Consider the following 17,472-nt stretch of genomic DNA (forward strand, 5'->3'; position numbering starts at 1 on the left):
CTTTGATGGTGGAGGGAGTCAATATTTGTAGATGGGGTGCCAATAAAGCTGGCTGCTTTGTCTTGGATTGTGTGAAGCTTCGTGAGTGTTGTGGGAGCTGCACTCATCTAGGCAAGTGGAGAATATTTCAACACACTCCTGACTTGTGCCTTGGACAGGCTTTGGAGAATCAGGAGGTGAGTTATGTGTCACAGGATTCTTGTCACTGTTACAGTTACTGTGTGAATGTTCACTATGATACAGTTACTGTGTAATTGTTCACAGTGATACAGTTACTGTGTGATTGTTCACAGTGGTACAGTTGCTGTGTGATTGTTGACAGTGGTACAGTTACTGTGTGATTGTTCACAGTGATACCGTTTGTGTGTGGTTGTTTACAGTGATACAGTTTCTGTGTGATTGTTCACAGTGATACAATTTCTGTTTGATTGTTCACAGTGATACAGTTACTGTGTGAGTTCTCACAGTGATACAGATACCGAGGGATTGTTCATAGTGATACAGGTATGGTGGGATTATTCACAATGATAAAGTTACAGTGTGACTGTTCACATTCTTTCTTACTGTGTGGTTTTTCACAGTGATACAGTTATTGTGTGACTGTTCTCAATGATACAATTACTATGATTGTTCACAGAGATACAGTTACTGTGAGATTGTTCATGGTGATATAGTTATATGTGAATGTTCATGGTGATACATTTTCCTTCATTTATGGGATGTGGGCATTGCTGGCCAGGCCAGCATTTATTGCCCATCCCTAATTGCCCTTGAGAAGGTGGTGGGGAGCTGCCTTCTTGAACTGCTGAATCTATGTGGTGTAGGTACACCCACAGTGCTGTTAGGAAGGGAGTTCCAGGATTTTGACCCAGCGACAGTGAAGGAATGGCGATAAATTTCCAAATCAGGATAGTGAGTGGCTTGGAGGGGAACTTGCAGGCAGTGGTGTTCCCATGTGCCTGCTGCCCTTGTCTTTCTAGATGGTAGTAGTCGTGGATTTGGATGGTGCTATATTAAGAGTCTTGGTGGGTTCCTGCAGTGCTTCATGTAGATTGTATGCTCTGCTACCACTGTGCGTTGGTGGTGGAGGGAGTGAATGTTTGTGGATGGGGTGCCAATCAAGCAGGCTGCTTTGTCCTGGATGGTGTCTAGCTTCTTGAGTGTGGTTGGAGCTCCTCCAGGCAAGTGGGGAGTATTCCATCACACTCCTGACTTGTGCCTTGTAGATGGTGGACAGGCTTTGGGGAGTCCGGAGGTGAGTTACGCGCTATACGATTCCTGTCACTGCTAAAGTTACTGTGTGATTGTTCACAGTGATACGGTTTCTGTGTGATTTTTCACAATGATACAGATACTGTGTGACTGTTCATATTGTTAGTTACTGTGTGATTTTTCACAATGATACAGATACCGTGTGCTTGTGACTGTTCTCAGTGATACTATTACTATGATTGCTCACAGGGATACAGTTACCATGTGACTTGCATGTGTGAGAGTTACTGTGTGCTTGTTCACAATGAAATGGTTACTATGTGACTGTTCAGTGTTACAGTTACTGTGTGCCTGTTCACAGTGTTACAGTTACTGTGCTATCGTTCACAGTGATACAGTTACTGTGCCATTGTTCACTGTGACACAGTTACTGTGGCCGGAATTTTCCGGCTCCCTTGGTGTTGGCTAACATGGCCGGTGGGGGTGACGATGTGGCAAGAAGGCCAAAAATCGGTTTCACACCATCATGAAACCAGTTTGCTATTGTACACTCCATCAGCCAATGTTGGGCCACGTTTCCCAACACCATATGTCGGGATAAAAACAAAAAAACTGCGGATGCTGGAAATCCAAAACAAAAACAGAATTACCTGGAAAAACTCAGCAGGTCTGGCAGCATCGGCGGAGAAGAAAAGAGTTGACGTTTCGAGTCCTCATGACCCTTCGACAGAACTTGAGTTCGAGTCCAGGAAAGAGCTGAAATATAAGCTGGTTTAAGGTGTGTGTGTGGGGGGCGGAGAGATAGAGAGACAGAGAGGTGGAGGGGGTTGGTGTGGTTGTAGCGACAAACAAGCAGTGATAGAAGCAGATCATCAAAAGATGTCAACAACAATAGTACAATAGAACACATAGGTGTTAAAGTTAAAGTTGGTGATATTATCTAAACGAATGTGCTAATTAAGAATGGATGGTAGGGCACTCAAGGTATAGCTCTAGTGGGTTTTTTTTTTTATATAATGGAAATAGGTGGGAAAAGGAAAATCTCTATAATTTATTGGGAAAAAAAAGAAGGGGGAAACAGAAAGGGGGTGGGGATGGGGGAGGGGACTCACGACCTAAAGTTGTTGAATTCAATATTCAGTCCGGAAGGCTGTAAAGTCCCTAGTCGGAAGATGAGGTGTTGTTCCTCCAGTTTGCGTTGGGCTTCACTGGAACAATGCAGCAAGCCAAGGACAGACATGTGGGCAAGAGAGCAGGGTGGAGTGTTAAAATGGCAAGCAACAGGGAGGTTTGGGTCATTCTTGCGGACAGACCGCAGGTGTTCTGCAAAGCGGTCGCCCAGTTTACGTTTGGTCTCTCCAATGTAGAGGAGACCACATTGGGAGCAACGAATGCAGTAGACTAAGTTGGGGGAAATGCAAGTGAAATGCTGCTTCACTTGAAAGGAGTGTTTGGGTCCTTGGACGGTGAGGAGAGAGGAAGTGAAGGGGCAGGTGTTGCATCTTTTGCGTGGGCAAGGGGTTGTGCCATAGGAGGGGGTTGAGGAGTAGGGGGTGATGGAGGAGTGGACCAGGGTGTCCCGGAGTCGGGAACCTAATTTCAATCCTTTAGCATCTCAATATAAGCCCTGCTCACCTAAATCATCCTCCCCCCACCCCCGCACTGGGGGCTCACTGGCAAGTCTCTACCTGCCAGACCAGCCATTAGATGGGGTGGCTTTTTAATGGCTGCAGGGCAAGGGCTTATTTGGGGAAGGAGGAGAAGTGGTCTCAGACAAGGGAAGAGGCTGCAGGATGATGGCAGGGCTGGACAGACTGGATGCAGGGATGATGTTTCCTCTGGCTGGGGGATCTAGAACAAGGGGTTACAGTCTCAGGATATGGGGTCAGCCAGTTAGGACTGAGATGAGGAGAAATTTCTTCACTCAGAGGGTGGTGAACCTGTGGAATTCTATACTACAGAGGGCTGTGGAGACCAAGTCACTGAATATATTTAAGAAGGAAATAGATAGATTTCTCAACTCTAAAGGCATCAAGGGGTATAGGGAGACAGCGGGAGCCTGGCGTTGAGATAGAGGTTCAGCCATGATCATATTGAATGGCAGAGCAGGCTCGAAGGGCTGAAAGACCTGCCCCTGCTGCTATTTTTCTATCTTTCTATGTTCCCCTCTGCTCATCCAGGCACCTCAGTCACTCTCTTCTCTGTCATCTTCGCTCACTTTACGCCATGAGACATACAGCTAGTTCACCAGGCACCATGACCCTGACGTACTCCTCCTGCAGGATGAAAGGGAGAGATGCTTGGGTGTATTAAGAACCTCTCTTGGTTAAATCTGAAGGCCCCCCTTAATGCATTACAGAGAGTGCTGGCCACCACTTGGATGACCAGACTTCAGTCTGCTGCATGGCTGCATGGAACCCCATCCACCTCTGCCCCACTTCACCTGACTGATTGGCAGCAGCTTCGCCCATTGGACTGCATTCTCCTAACATTCTGCTAACCCACACTGCAAGGCTGCTCTGTTAGCTTGAACAATGGGGGAGTCTGGTCCAAACCAGGGTGATGACATTGCAAGGGGCTGTGAGCGCCTCCAGCAGTGATTGCTCCATGGCCAGCTTTAGCGAGGAGATTGTACAACATGCACAGTTGTCCAACTGTTCTACAGGCCACTAAAACGCTCTTTAGTTTGCAGTCTGTGCCTGAGGGGTGAAAAGTTCTGGAGCACTTGGTGGTAATTTCATGCCTCTGTGTTGCTTGAGTGGCAGATAAGCTCAAGACCTGACTCCACTCATATCAATGTGGCTGCATCTGAACTGTCTCAGCAGAGGAATGATCACTTTATACAAGGTTTCCCTAATGCATGGCCGCTTTCCCCACCGTCACCCTGCACGTGCTTCAGCTACAGGGCAGCCCTTGCCCCCCATCCCCCCGTCACCTAAACCTTGATGTCCAACAGGTATCCCTCGTGAGCATTCCACAATATTACTGTGTACTCACTTCCAAGTTCCCTTCAAAGTGGAGCCTGCCAAGTGTGCACTTTTTATGTGTTTTAAACACCTTCGTGTGCAATCACAGCAACGTGGGCGGACGATCCAGCATGGGAGCTGATTCTGGCGGTCTGGCCTTATAACGATATACAGATGGATTGCAGTGAGGTTCCCGATGTTCGATGGTGAGAAAGGCAGCTTACCATCAACGGGCTGAGCGGATGATCGCAAACTGGTTCACACCGTCGTGAAACCAGTTTCTGCCCTTCTCGCCATGTTGTCTGCCCTCACTGCCAAGCATGTCTGATGCCAGCGGGCACAGAAAATTCCACCCACTGTGTCAGTGTTCAGAGACAAAAACTGTTCATCATGGTAGAGATACTGTGAGATTGTTCATAGTGACAAAGGTACTATGTGAAATGCTCCCCACGATACCCTGTGACCATTCACAATGATACTGTGTTACTGTTCACAGTGATACATGTGCTCTGATATATCCTTCTAACCTATTACTGTCGATATTGACACCGTTTATTTTGACATTTCTGCTTCTTTCACCCAATTCTTGCGTGTATTTTTCAGAATCTGATAAACTGCTCATCCGTCTGGATTGTGTCGGCCATTTCCAGGGCTCTTGATGAAAAACTTGCAGATGAAATTTTTGGTACATCAATAAAGTCCGCCACAAATGGGGGAAGATGTCATGACATTGCTTTTATCTGCACAAAGACAGATGATATCCAATGGAAAGAATATGCAAGGTCTGTGCATATTTAGTGAAAGTACATGGATGTTACTGTTACAAACCTTACATTAGAGGACCTCACCCTCTCAGTGCAGCATATAGTGTTTCACACGACTTAATCTTTACTAAAGTTAAAAACTGATTTTGATTTTAATTGCCATGTCAGAGGGGTTTAAAATTTCCTTCTGACACACAGAAATCAAATCATTGACAGGCCCCTGAAAAAAGCAGGTCTTACTAACATTGAAGACTTGCAAACTGATGACATCATAGATGCCTTGGCTTAACTTTAACTTGAAGCGATGGGACGTCTAAGTTGTTGCTTCCCAGCAGCTAATCCGAGGAGGGAACTGCTGTCATCCCAGACCCCAATCCCAATCCTGACTTCAGCCATCCCTCGCCAAGACCCCAATGCCCACTGACACTTCCCTTCCCTTCCTTGACCCCTCTGTCTCAATTTCTGGTGATAGACTGTCCACCAATATTCATTACAAGCCTACCGACTCCCACAGCTACCTCGACTGCAGCTCCTCATACCCCGCTTCCTGTAAGGACTCCATCCCATTCTCTCAGTTCCTTCGACTCCGTCGCATCTGTTCTGATGATACCACTTTCCAAAACACTTTCCTCTGACATGTCTTCCTTCTTCCTTAACCGAGGTTTCCCATCCACTGTGGTTGATAAGGACCCCCTTGTCCTCACTTTTCATCCCACCAGTCTCCGCATTCAAAGGATCATCCTCTGCCATTTCCGCCAACTCCAGCATGATGCCGCCACCAAACACATCTTTCCCTCAGCCCCCTGTGGCATTCCGCAGGGATCGTTCCCTCCGGGACACCCTGGTCCACTCCTCCATCACCCTCTACATCTCAGCCCCCTCCCATGACACCTTCCCATGCAACCGCAGAAGGTGCAACACCTGCCCCTTTACTACCCCCCTCCTCACCGTCCAAAGGACCAAAAACACTCCTTTCAAGTGAAGCAGCGCTTCACTTGCACCTCCTTCAATTTGGTCTACTGAATTCGCTGCTCCCAGTGTGGTCTCCTCTACATTGGAGAGTCCAAACGCAGACTGGATGACCGCTTTGCGGAACACCTTCTGTCTGTCCGCAAGCATGACCCAGACCTGCTTGTCACTTGCCATTTCAACACACCACTCTGCTCTCATGCCCACATGTCCGTCCTTGGCCTGCTGCAATGTTCCAGTGAAGCTCAACGCAAACTGGAGGAACAGCACCTCATCTTCCGATTAGGCACTTTACAGCCTTCTGGACTTAACAATGAGTTCAACAACTTCAGACCATGAACTCTTCCCTCCATCCCCAGCCTTTTTGATCCCCTTTTTTCAAATATTTATTTTTTAATTTAAGTTTTTATATATACATTTTTTCCCTACCCATTTCAACTATTATTTTGTAAATTTATTTCCATTCATTGTTTTATCCCCACTTTTTAGCCTATTTTGACCTTTTCTCCCACACCGTCCCCTCCCCCTAGGGCCATCTGTCACTTGCCCATCCTGCTTTCTACTCTTAATGTCACCATTAGCACCACCTTTATCCAGTATCACCACCATCAACACCCCTTTGACCTTTTGTTTATGACATCTTTTGCAATCGCTCCCTTGCCTCCAGCTATCACTGGCCTTCTATCCGGCTTCACCTGTCTCACCCCCCTTAAACAGTATATATTTCTATTTCTCTTTAGTTCTGAAGAAGAGTCACCTGGACTCGAAATGTTAACTCTGTCCTTACCCCCACAGATGCTGAGTTTTTCCACCAATTTTTGTTTTTGCCCCAATGCCCCACCTTGTGTCCCACGCTCTGATTCCCTCCAGCTCTGATTCCCCATGACTCTGACCCTGATATTCCTTTTGTCTCTAAACCCCAGCCTACCTATCGCTCCCCTACTCTGATATTCAGCCTCCAATCTTACCGTCGGCTTCCAGCTCCTGCCAATTGCCAACCCCTCCCTCTCCCCCTTTCTACCCCTCCTATGTGTTCTCAATCTCTTTCCTGATGTAATTTGGCCTCCATTTCCTCTTTTCATCCCCTACACTTCCCCCTCACCACGGGATTTGAGACCTGAGTCAGGCTGGAGGGAGGTGGTCTTTCTCTTTGTAAATAATTAAAGACTTTGAGGGAATATGCAAATGAGTAATTATCCAGGATGTAAAATCAGCCCATGACCAGCAGCTAGTTGTGTCCAGATCATTAATATATCAAAAAGTGCAGTGTCTTAGTAGTGAGCCCCAGGGAATACCACAGTATACTTCTCACCAATCTGAAATATAACCGTTCACCACTACTTTGCACTTTCTATCCTTTAGCTAGTTTTCTATTCATGCTGCCACTAGCCCTTTAATCTCAGGGATTTCAAATCCTGGTAACCAGATTATTATGTGGTACTTTAATTAACACCTTTTTTTAAGCATGATATTCCTTTAACAAGTCCAGGCTGACATGTAGATAAAAGCAAAAAACTGCAGATGCTGGAAATCCAAAACAAAAAAAATTTTTTTTTATTTTTGTTCCAGGCTGACATGTCATTGATTGCCTGTACAAGTTTCTACACCACTCACATTGGGCTAACCAGACTGTAGTTGCTGCATTTCTCTCTTTTTTTCCAATTTGCAATCCTCCAGTCCTGTGCCACTGATTCCATATCTAAGGAGACTTGGAAGAAAAAAAAAGAGATTTGAATTTCCATACAGCCTTTCACAAGAACACACAAGAAATAGGAGCAGGAGTAGGCCACACAGCCCATCAAGCCTGCTCACCATTCAATACAATCATGACTGATCTTGGGCTTCAATTCCATTTTTACACCCCCCTTCCCATATCCCTTGATTCCCTAAGAGACAAAAATCTGTCTGCCCCAGCCTTAAATATGTTCACGATGAAGCATCCACAAACCTCTGGGGGTAGAAAATTCCAAAGATTCACAATCCTTTAAGTGAAGTAGTTTCTCCTCATCCTAAATGATCAGCCTGAGACTGTGTCCCTGTGTTTTAGATTCTCCGACCGGCAGAAACAATCTCTCAGCGTCCACCCTATCAAACCGCTTCAGAATTTGTAATGTTTCAATGAAACTGCCTCTCATTCTAAGCTCCAGAGAAAATGGGCCCAATTTACTCAGCCTCTCATCAGAGGACAACCCCCTCATCCCAGGGATCAACCTAGTGAACCTTCACTGTACCGCCTCTAATGCAAGTATATCTTTCTTTAAATGCGGAGACCAAAACTTCACACAGTACTCTAGATGTGGTCTCACCAAAACTCTGTACAACTATACCAAGAATTCTTTATCCTTGTCCTCCAATCCCCTTGCAATAAAGGACAACATGCAATTTGCCTTCCTAATTGTTTGTTGCACCTGCATATTAGCTTTCTGCATTCCTTGTATGAGACACCCAGTCTCTTTGAACATCAACACTTACAAGTTTCTCAGCTTTTAAAAAATATTCTGCCTTTCTATTCTTCTAACAAGAGTGAATAACTTCACACTTCCCTATCTTCTGTTCCATTTGCCATTGTGTTGCCCACTCCCTTAACTTGTCTATATTTCTTCGCAGCCTCTCTGTGTCCTCCCCACAGCTTACTTGCTACCTAGCTTAATATCATCAGCAAACTTAGATACGTTACTCTCTGTCTCTTCATCTAAGTCATTAAAATAGATTGTAAATAGCTGAGGCCCCAGCACTGAATCTTGTGACACTCCACTATTCACTGCCTATCAACTTAAACATATCACACCTATGCCCACTCCCTGCTTCCTGTCCATTCAACAATCCACTATCCAAGCTAATGCATTACCCCCCACTCCATGAGCCCTTATTTTGCCTGTTAACCTTCTGAGTAGCACCTTATCGAATGCCTTTTGGAAATCCAGGTATACTACATATACTGGTTCCTCTTGATCTACCCTACTAGTTACATCCTCAAAAAAACTCAAATACATTTAGAACCACTGCAGCCCATGTGGTGTAGGTACACCCACAGTGCTCTTAGGAAAGGAATTCCAGGATTTAGATCCAGCAGCAGTGAAGGAACGGCGATATAAGTCAGGATGATGTGTGACTTGGAGCGGAACTTCCCTAGTGGTAGTGTTCCCATGCATCTGCTACCCTTGTCCTTCCAGGTCTTATAGGTTGCATGTTTGGAAGGTGCTGTTGTAGGAGCTTTGGTGAGTCCCTACAGTGTATCTTGTAGATGGTACATATTGCTGCTACTGTGCATTGATGGTGGAGGGAGTGAATGTTAAAGGTGATGGATGGGTGGCCAATCAAGCAGGCTGCTTTGTCCTGGATGATGTTGAGCGTCTTGAGTATTGTTAGAGTTGCACTCATCCAGGCAAGGGGAGAGTGTTCCATTACACCCCTGACTTGTGCCTTCTACGTGGTGAACAGACTTTGGGGAGGCAGGAGGTGAGTTACTCACTGCAGGATTCCCAGCCTCTGAGCTGCTCTTGTAGCCACGTATTTAAATAGCTGGTCTAGTTCAGTTTCTGGTCAATGGTAACCTCCAGGATGTAGATAGTTGGGGATTCAGTGATGGTAATAACATTGAATGTCGATTTGAGATGATTAGATTCTCTCTTGCTGGAGATGGTCATGGCCTGGCACTTGTGTGGCTCGAATGTGACTTTCCACTTATCAGCCCAAGCCTGGACATTGTCCAGGTCTTGCTGCAGAGCTTACGGACTGCTTCAGTATCTGAGGAGTCACGAATGGTGCTGAACATTGTGCAATCAACAACGAACATCCCTGCTTCTGACATTATGATGGAAGGAAGGTCATTGATGAAGCAGCTGAAGATGCTTGGGCCGAGGAACTCCTGCATTGATGTCCTGGAGATGAGAAGACTGACCTCCAACAACCACAACCATCTTCCTTTGTGCTGGGTATGGCTCTAACCAGCGGAGAGTATTCCCCCTGATTCCCATTGACTCCAGTTTTGCTAGGGCTTCTTGATGCCACACTAGGTCAAATGCGGCCTTGATGTCAAGGGCAGTCACTCTCACCTCACTTACCTGAATTGAAATTCCCTAGTTAAGATGAATAGGAGAAATAAGGAATACTCACGAGCCAATCACCTACCTGCTCCCTTGTGATTTTTGCTTCTCAACACTGCTCTAACAGGCTCCTGGAGCTTGCAGGGCTACCTACTTCACCTCCTGGACCCTCCCTGGTTTGAGTGTCACGCTCTCTCCCACTGTCTCACCTCCCAACAACCTTAGATTCTCCTAAAACAATTCCAGCAAATTAAGTTCTTTTGAAGAGTAGTCACAATCGTAATGTAGGAAATGTGACAGTAAATTTGTGCACAGCAAGCTCCCACAGTTAGCACTGAGGTAATGACAATATAATGGCCCGTAGATTCAGGTGGGTTGGCAATTGAGTTGGATTGCCACTCCGCTCATAGTTACTTACCTGGAGATCCAGCCGATCTTATCTCGCCCAGCCTTCTGACTCAGGTCGGGTGTGATCTGGGTAGCACAGCAGGTTCCTAAGGCCTACAGTCGAGGGCAGGTAAACCACGTCCCTTTTTTGCGACATTAGCTGCAGGGCCTGGGAGTCAGGGGTCTGATCAGGTTGGGTCTAGGGGTGGGAATCTGGTCAGCTTGGGTTGGGCCTGGTGTGGGCTTTTGGGGGGTGGGGGTGGTGCTGTTGGGTTGTGGCAGGGGCTGTGTTGGGCCTGGGGTGGGGGAGTGGATGTCTGGACAAGCTGGGTTGTTGGGGGGAGGGGTCGGGTCAGGTCAGGCCTGGGGAGTGGGTGGTGAGAAAGGGACAGGTCACGTCGGGCCGGGTGGGTGGGGTGTCAGGTCTGGTCGGATTGGGTTGGGTTGGTTCAGGGGTGGGAGGGTAGTAGGGGTGGGGTGGAGGGAGTCCCATGGGGTTCCAGGGGGTAGTTGGGGTGGGGGGAGTCTCATGGGGGGTAGTGAGGGGTTGGAGGAGCTCCCATGAGGTTCAGCGGGGTATTAGGCATGGCAGTGCCCCATGGAGGGTCGGGAAGGGACAGTACAATAGTTATCCGGAAATTCAAAGTAGTTTTAATTCTTCTATCCTTTCCTGGGTAACTATTACTACAAGATAGTAGTGCACTGAACTATCAGGCTAGATATGTTGCTTAATTTTCTGGAGTGGGATTTGGATCCACAACCTCTTGACTCAGGTGAGAGTGTCTCCCACTTAACTACAGTTAACATGTCAGACACATTGTTAATGTCCTGATATTGATATATTTTGATTTACTATTTCAGGGAGCATGCATTCACTGAAGAAGAAATGAACGTACCTGTAAGTAGATATTAGAAAGATGTTTAAAATTATGCACATTCTGAGCATGGAAAGTAGAATTAAATGCTTTTGCTTTCAAATATTGATTCCTTCAAACAGATGAAGGGCCACATAATAGAACCCAGTGAAAAAAAGAAACAATTTTGCATGCTGCATCGAAATGACACTGTAAAGGCGAAAATGATGAAACAGTGTGAAGTGAAGTGGAAGAGACTGATGGTATGTTATAAGATTTCAGGGTTTCAAGGTATAAAAGCCTTCTAATTAAAATCTCTAAGTTCCAAATTCTTAATTTCTAACACTAGGGTCCTCAGTTGTGCTTGACCTAAAAAGATATGAATAACTAGTTTGATGAATCAAGTAACATTTATTAAGCAAGATTTTACATACACGTAACAAGAAACAGTGAAGACAACATAGAAGTTCTTTATCCCTCAAGTTCCTAGAATTCCTTGAGCGTTGCCAGTACCTCAGAAGCCATGGGAACACTGTGCCACAAAAACTCCGATTTTCCAACTTTTAACCCAGTTTCTCATTATCCCGGAATCCCTTATTTGGAAATAGCAATTGGCTTAGGCTGCTAGTCATCTCGTTTCATGTAGACTAAAGACAAATGTTCATTCCTTGTTTCCCTGGGCCCCCAGAGTTTACATTTCGTTGTGAACAAATATCACATTTCCTTTAGATACAGAGCAGTCACTTCCTCTTGTCAATAATATACCTATCATAAACATTCATATGATCATACCGTAACCCATTCCTACAAACATTAAACCATTAAGAACAAATGTTAAAAACATTCCCTATCAGAATGTCAAAAAGAAATAAATGTTTTCCTCCAATACAGATATTCTACCCTACAAATATAGTTAATCAGTTAAATCAACACATGGGTTTTGTTTCAAGATAAAGTCATACAAAGTTCAAATTGCTTTTTAACTATTCCTTCAAAGTTGATTTCAAAACTCTTAATTACAACATTGAACTGCTGAATCCACACTCAAGCAACTTAAAATCGTAAAACAGTTAGGTGTAATTTCTCACAAACAACTGGCTCCTGTTCCCCAACTGTCTTGTCTGCTCATTGTCTCACTAACAGAAATTCAAACAGAACTGTTTAATTAAAAAAGTGGTTAACAATAAAATCCATAGATGTTACATCAGACCAACAACAAACTGTAAAAATTAGCAGAATTATCAAAATCTTACCATGTACAGTCCCTATGACATTTCCAGCCAGTGCTCTCCCTGCTGACCTGGTACAGCTCAGGACCCAAGGAAACAAATTCCAAACAAAACAACAGAGAAGACAGACATGGCAGTGCTCCTGCTGAACACTGCTCAGTTGCAATTAACTTCGCAGCGTTATAGACAAATGCATGAGCAGTGCATGAGCACTGAATATATTGAGCAGAATGTGACACCCTGGGTAGAATTTAATACACTCCTCTGTGGTGAGTGTGGTCTTGGGGAATATTTAATCAGGTGGGAGAGTGGGTGGTGGGTTTAAGTCCGTGGTGGTAAGACCTCTGGATGACCTTCCCTCCCCGCTGCCAATTGAGGCCCTTAAGTGGGCAATTAATGTCACAGCCACTGGTATGAAGCCAGCGGCAGGTGAGGAACTCACCCTGCAACCCCCCTCCTACCATCACCCACCTGTGCCTGGGTCTGTGGCAATCCTAGGCCTCAAGTGGGTGCAGTGCCAGCTGCTACATTATTCATAAAGAGCTAGGAACTAATTGTTATGTACCTCTAGGGCACCACTGAAGTCTGCGACTGAAGTCAGGTGCTGAACAACAATGTATCAGTCCACCAGATACATGGGCCAGAATATTTTGCTGAGCGGGCGGGCTCATGCCCGACCTGTTCCAGCATAAAATAGTGCGTGATGATGTCCGGCGAGCGTCCCGAAGTCATCGCGCACTCGTGTGATATTTCAGTCAGCGGGCACACACTAAACTTGGAAACATGCCCGCCGACAATTAAGAGGGTTATTAAGTCCATTAATGGCGCAATTTACTGGGATTTTTCGCTTCTTATCCAACATTATGGTTGGTGGGTGGGTGAATCAGCCAGGCAGCCTTTGCATTTTTTCAGAAAACCTCATCCAAGGGCGGGAATGGGGTTTCCGTTATTAAATTAAAGAAATAAAAATCTACACTGAGGTGATCGCTTGTGTTGTGTGAACATTTTTTTCTGGATTTAAAAATCTTTATTTGATACTTTTGAAGCCTTCAGCCTCCTGGGGCAGTTCTTTGCCTTCAGGGAGCTTTCTGTGAGCGTTCCCCTGCGCCTGCCCGCGCTGACTTCAGCGCTCGTCCTCGGCCCCCAATCTAAGCAGCGCTGATCTTATCAGAACAAGCGCTTCATGCTGGCTGGCTGTTAATTGGCCAGCCAGCATAAAATTGCGGTCGGGGGCTGATCGTGGGCGGCAGACCATTCCCTGACCACACCCTGACCCACCGATCGCGCCGACATGCCGACCTAAAAACCCTGCCCAATGAGTGTAAGAAATACACTCAATGAACCTCCAGCATTTTGAGTCCAAAAGTGTGATTATTTTAAACTTCTGAGAACTAGAAGACAAAACATAATGACAATGGGTGTCTCTGAGTAAGACTCAAATACTTTAAATGGATTTAATATTGAATTACATTGAGAAAAATCAGTCCAAATTAGCACCAGAGAGAAGAAAATGGAGCGGATGATGGGAAAATGAAATGGCACCTCTGGAGCAGAGAGCACACAGGATGAATTGGGAGGCTGATGATGTTGAAGAGACACTTGAGAATATTTAACAAAAGTGCTGACCTCAGTAGCTTTCTAAGAGGCACCAGTGAAGGGGAAAGGATCAGATACATCCTTTTGTGAGCAAGAGAGAAAGGGTTAAATTTGTTAAATTTGGGAGCTGAGTGAGGACAACAGTACAAACCCAGACGAAATTTTTGAAAAATTCAGTAGGCACCTCCAGCCAAAGTGAAGTTATCAGATCTACTGCTATGAATTTCACAGCCAGTGTCAGGAACCAGGTGAGTCTGTTGACAATTTCTTAAAAAGATTAAAAAATGCAGCAAGAAAAAGTAAGTTCAAGGGACCAGATGGAAGACTGATAGATCCCAAAATACGAAACCATTTGATTGGAAAGGGCAAACTCACAAGATCGCGGGCTGTTGACAATTCCAGAGCACAATTAGACAGATGAAGACACTAATGGCCCAAATGATAGCATTTAGTTAAGTCAAGAGAAGGGTAGCAGGGTTGATGCAGTGAAACAGTAACAAAAGAATGCAGACAGAGAGAAGAACTGCAAGAACTGTAGGCAACCATATGAGTTCACAGACAGAAGGAAATGTCCAACATACAGATCAAGCTGCAGAGCTTGTGGAAAGCCCAATCACTGGGAAAAGATGCACAGAATAAAGAAGATGGGAAGGAATTATCAGACATGGAGTAATAGGCCGAATGAAAAGGAAAATAAACTAAAACACCCATACCCTGGAAGATAACGATGAGCTTGAAGACACAATAGACATAGGAACCATACAGCTGTATGAAATGGCTGGATGTGAGTTCCCAGAGAAAAGAAATTCACACAACCTTTCAGATCAGGAGGAGGGTGAGAAATAAGCCCATAACCATAAATCTGAAGCTTGATACCAGGGCACAGAGGAACATTTTCCTGCTCAGACTATACCAGGAGATTCTTCCTGAAAATTTAAAAGAAAATGAATACCCAAGGAATGATGCTCAAAAACCAAGCAACGGCATGGCAACAACTGAGATTCAACAACTAGGGACTACACAAATCAGAGGGACACACAAAGGAAAAGATACTAACTGTATGTTCTATGTCACTGAAACAGATGGTCCTGCTAGCCTGGAACTGAGCAGTTGTGAAGAGCTGCTGCTTACCTTGATAAAGCATGAGATGAATGAGGCTTGTTTGAGTGTTGAAGGTGGTACATCGATTGAAAAACACCTCCGATTAGAAGCAAGAAAGATCCGGTACAAATGTATCCACAGTGTTTTGATGAGACTGTTGGATATTTTGAAGATTTTAAACATATCAACATATGAATTAGGAGCAGGAGTAAGCCACTCAGCCCCTTGAGCCTGCTCTGTCATTCAATAAGATCATGGCTGATCTGACTGTAACCTCAACTCCATATTCCCACCTACCCCCTATAATCTTTCAACCCATTGCTTATCAAGAATCTATATACCTCTGCCTTCCACCGCCTTTTGAGGAAGAGGATTCCAAAGACTCATGACCCTCAGAGAAAAAATTTCTCCTCATCTCTGTATTAAATGGGCAACTCCTTATTTTTAAACAGTAACCCACGTCACTATTAATCTAGCAAGAAACCAGTGATTCAGCCCCCACATAAAGTATCAATAGAGCTAAAAGGAAAGCTTGAAAGAGAGCTGCAAGAGATGGAAGAAAAGGAGGTATTCACCAGATTCACAGAGGCTACAGATTGGATAAATGCCATCGTGGTGAGAGAGAAGTCAAATGGACAGCTAAGAATTTGTCTGGATCCCAAAGATCTTAATCAAGCAAAAAAGCGGAATCACTACCCTACCCCTGGGAAAGATCACACTGGCAGGGGCAAAAGTTTTCAGCCAGCTTGATGACAGAAATAGCTTATGGAACATGAACCTTGATGAGGAATCTTCACTGCTGACAACATTCAACACACCCCTTGAGGGATACAAATTCCTGCATCTACCATTTTACCTTAAAGTGAGCCAAGATGTGTTCCTAGAGAAAATAGACAAGACATACAGAGGATGTAAAGCAGCTGGAAATAGGCAAGATGTTAAGAGGATGTAAAGCAGCAGTTGCCACAGTTGATGTGTCTACACCATAAATCTGGATACCAAGAAAGATCATGACTATCATTACATGAAGTCATGGAAAGAACCTGGAAAGCTGGGATCAAGCTAAATGCAGACAAATGCATTGTGAAGGTAAGAGAATGCAAGTTCTTCAGAATGATGTACACACCTGGTAGAGTTAAGCTGTGTGCTGAAAAAAATCACAGCTATCTCTGAGATGAAAGCTCCAAAAGACAAAAAGAGTTGAGACATTTTCTTGGCTTGATCCAGTACATGAGTTCTTCTGTACATCATATGTCAGAACATACATCAAACCTACAAGAGCTGATGAGAGAAGTTGTTGAGTACATAGCGGTTAGAGCCACACGAGAGGAGTTCCAACAAACTCAAAGAAGGAGTAGTAAGGAGACAAGTCTGTTAGACTACCTGTCACTCTGCAGGTGGATGCTTCTACAAAAGGACTGGGAGCAGCCCTGATACAAGAGGGAAAGCCAATAACATTTGCATCTAATACTCTAACCTAAACTGAGACCAGGTATGCCAACCTAGAAAGAGCTTTTGGCAGTTGTATGTGGATGTGAGAAATTCCATATATATCTCTATGGGTGAAAGTGCATAGTGGAGAGTGATCATCATCCACTGGCCAGATTACAAGAAAAATCTGTGTAGACCTCCAGCAAGACTGCAGAGTTTATTCTTATGGCTACAGAATTACAATTTCACTTTGAAATACAAGCCAGGTAGAGAAATTATGCTAGCAGATGCCTTATCTCAGTTGTCACCACAGGAGAAACATGAGATAAAAGATCTAGGTATAAAGAACCATCACCTAGTAACTGTAACACTGGCAAATTTGAGTCAAATTAGGGATGATACCAGTAAAGACAGAATTACAGATGTTCTTTCAGCTGGTGATTAAGGGATGGCCTGATAAGACACAGTAAGCACAGCCAGCAATACGGCAAATCTATCCAATGCATTCAAATCTATCCAATTCACTCAAAGCTATCCAATACATTCAAATCTATCCAATTCACTCAAAGCTATCCAATGGACTCAAAGTTGGCAAATGCACTCAACAAACCTGCATTGAAAAGGAAATTAATTATTTAAATAAGACCTGCATTTATTCAGTTTTTTTTTCATTTAGGCCAAAAAATCTTTCCACTATACATGCTTAAGAGCACAATCAGATCCTCATCAATTCTTAACTCATTTTAATCTCAGGGTCTATACTTTCCACCCATCTCACCCCCCTGACCCCGACCTCCCTCCCACGCCCCAGTCTCAGGGTCTAAAGACTCTCCCCAGCTTCCAGCAGTCTGAGTCTCCACCCACCAACTCCCACTTCCCACTTCCCAGTCTCAGGGTCTAAACTCTCTCTTGCTCTT

General features: G+C 44.7%; 1 protein-coding gene across 3 annotated transcripts in view; it reads left to right on the plus strand.

The window, feature by feature from the left end:
- LOC121291867 (nuclear GTPase SLIP-GC-like) overlaps window positions 1-17,472 on the plus strand; it is a 168,431-nt gene that overhangs the window by 85,915 nt on the left and 65,044 nt on the right. For all 3 annotated transcript variants that reach the window (XM_041213488.1, XM_041213486.1, XM_041213487.1), the window contains exons 8-10: window positions 4,782-4,960; window positions 11,206-11,242; window positions 11,342-11,461. In XM_041213488.1, coding sequence (XP_041069422.1) covers window positions 4,782-4,960; window positions 11,206-11,242; window positions 11,342-11,461 — 336 coding nt within the window. The remainder of the gene's footprint in view (window positions 1-4,781; window positions 4,961-11,205; window positions 11,243-11,341; window positions 11,462-17,472) is intronic.

Source organism: Carcharodon carcharias, chromosome 19 (assembly GCF_017639515.1).
Source record: "Carcharodon carcharias isolate sCarCar2 chromosome 19, sCarCar2.pri, whole genome shotgun sequence".
NCBI classification, from domain to species: Eukaryota; Metazoa; Chordata; class Chondrichthyes; order Lamniformes; family Lamnidae; genus Carcharodon; species Carcharodon carcharias.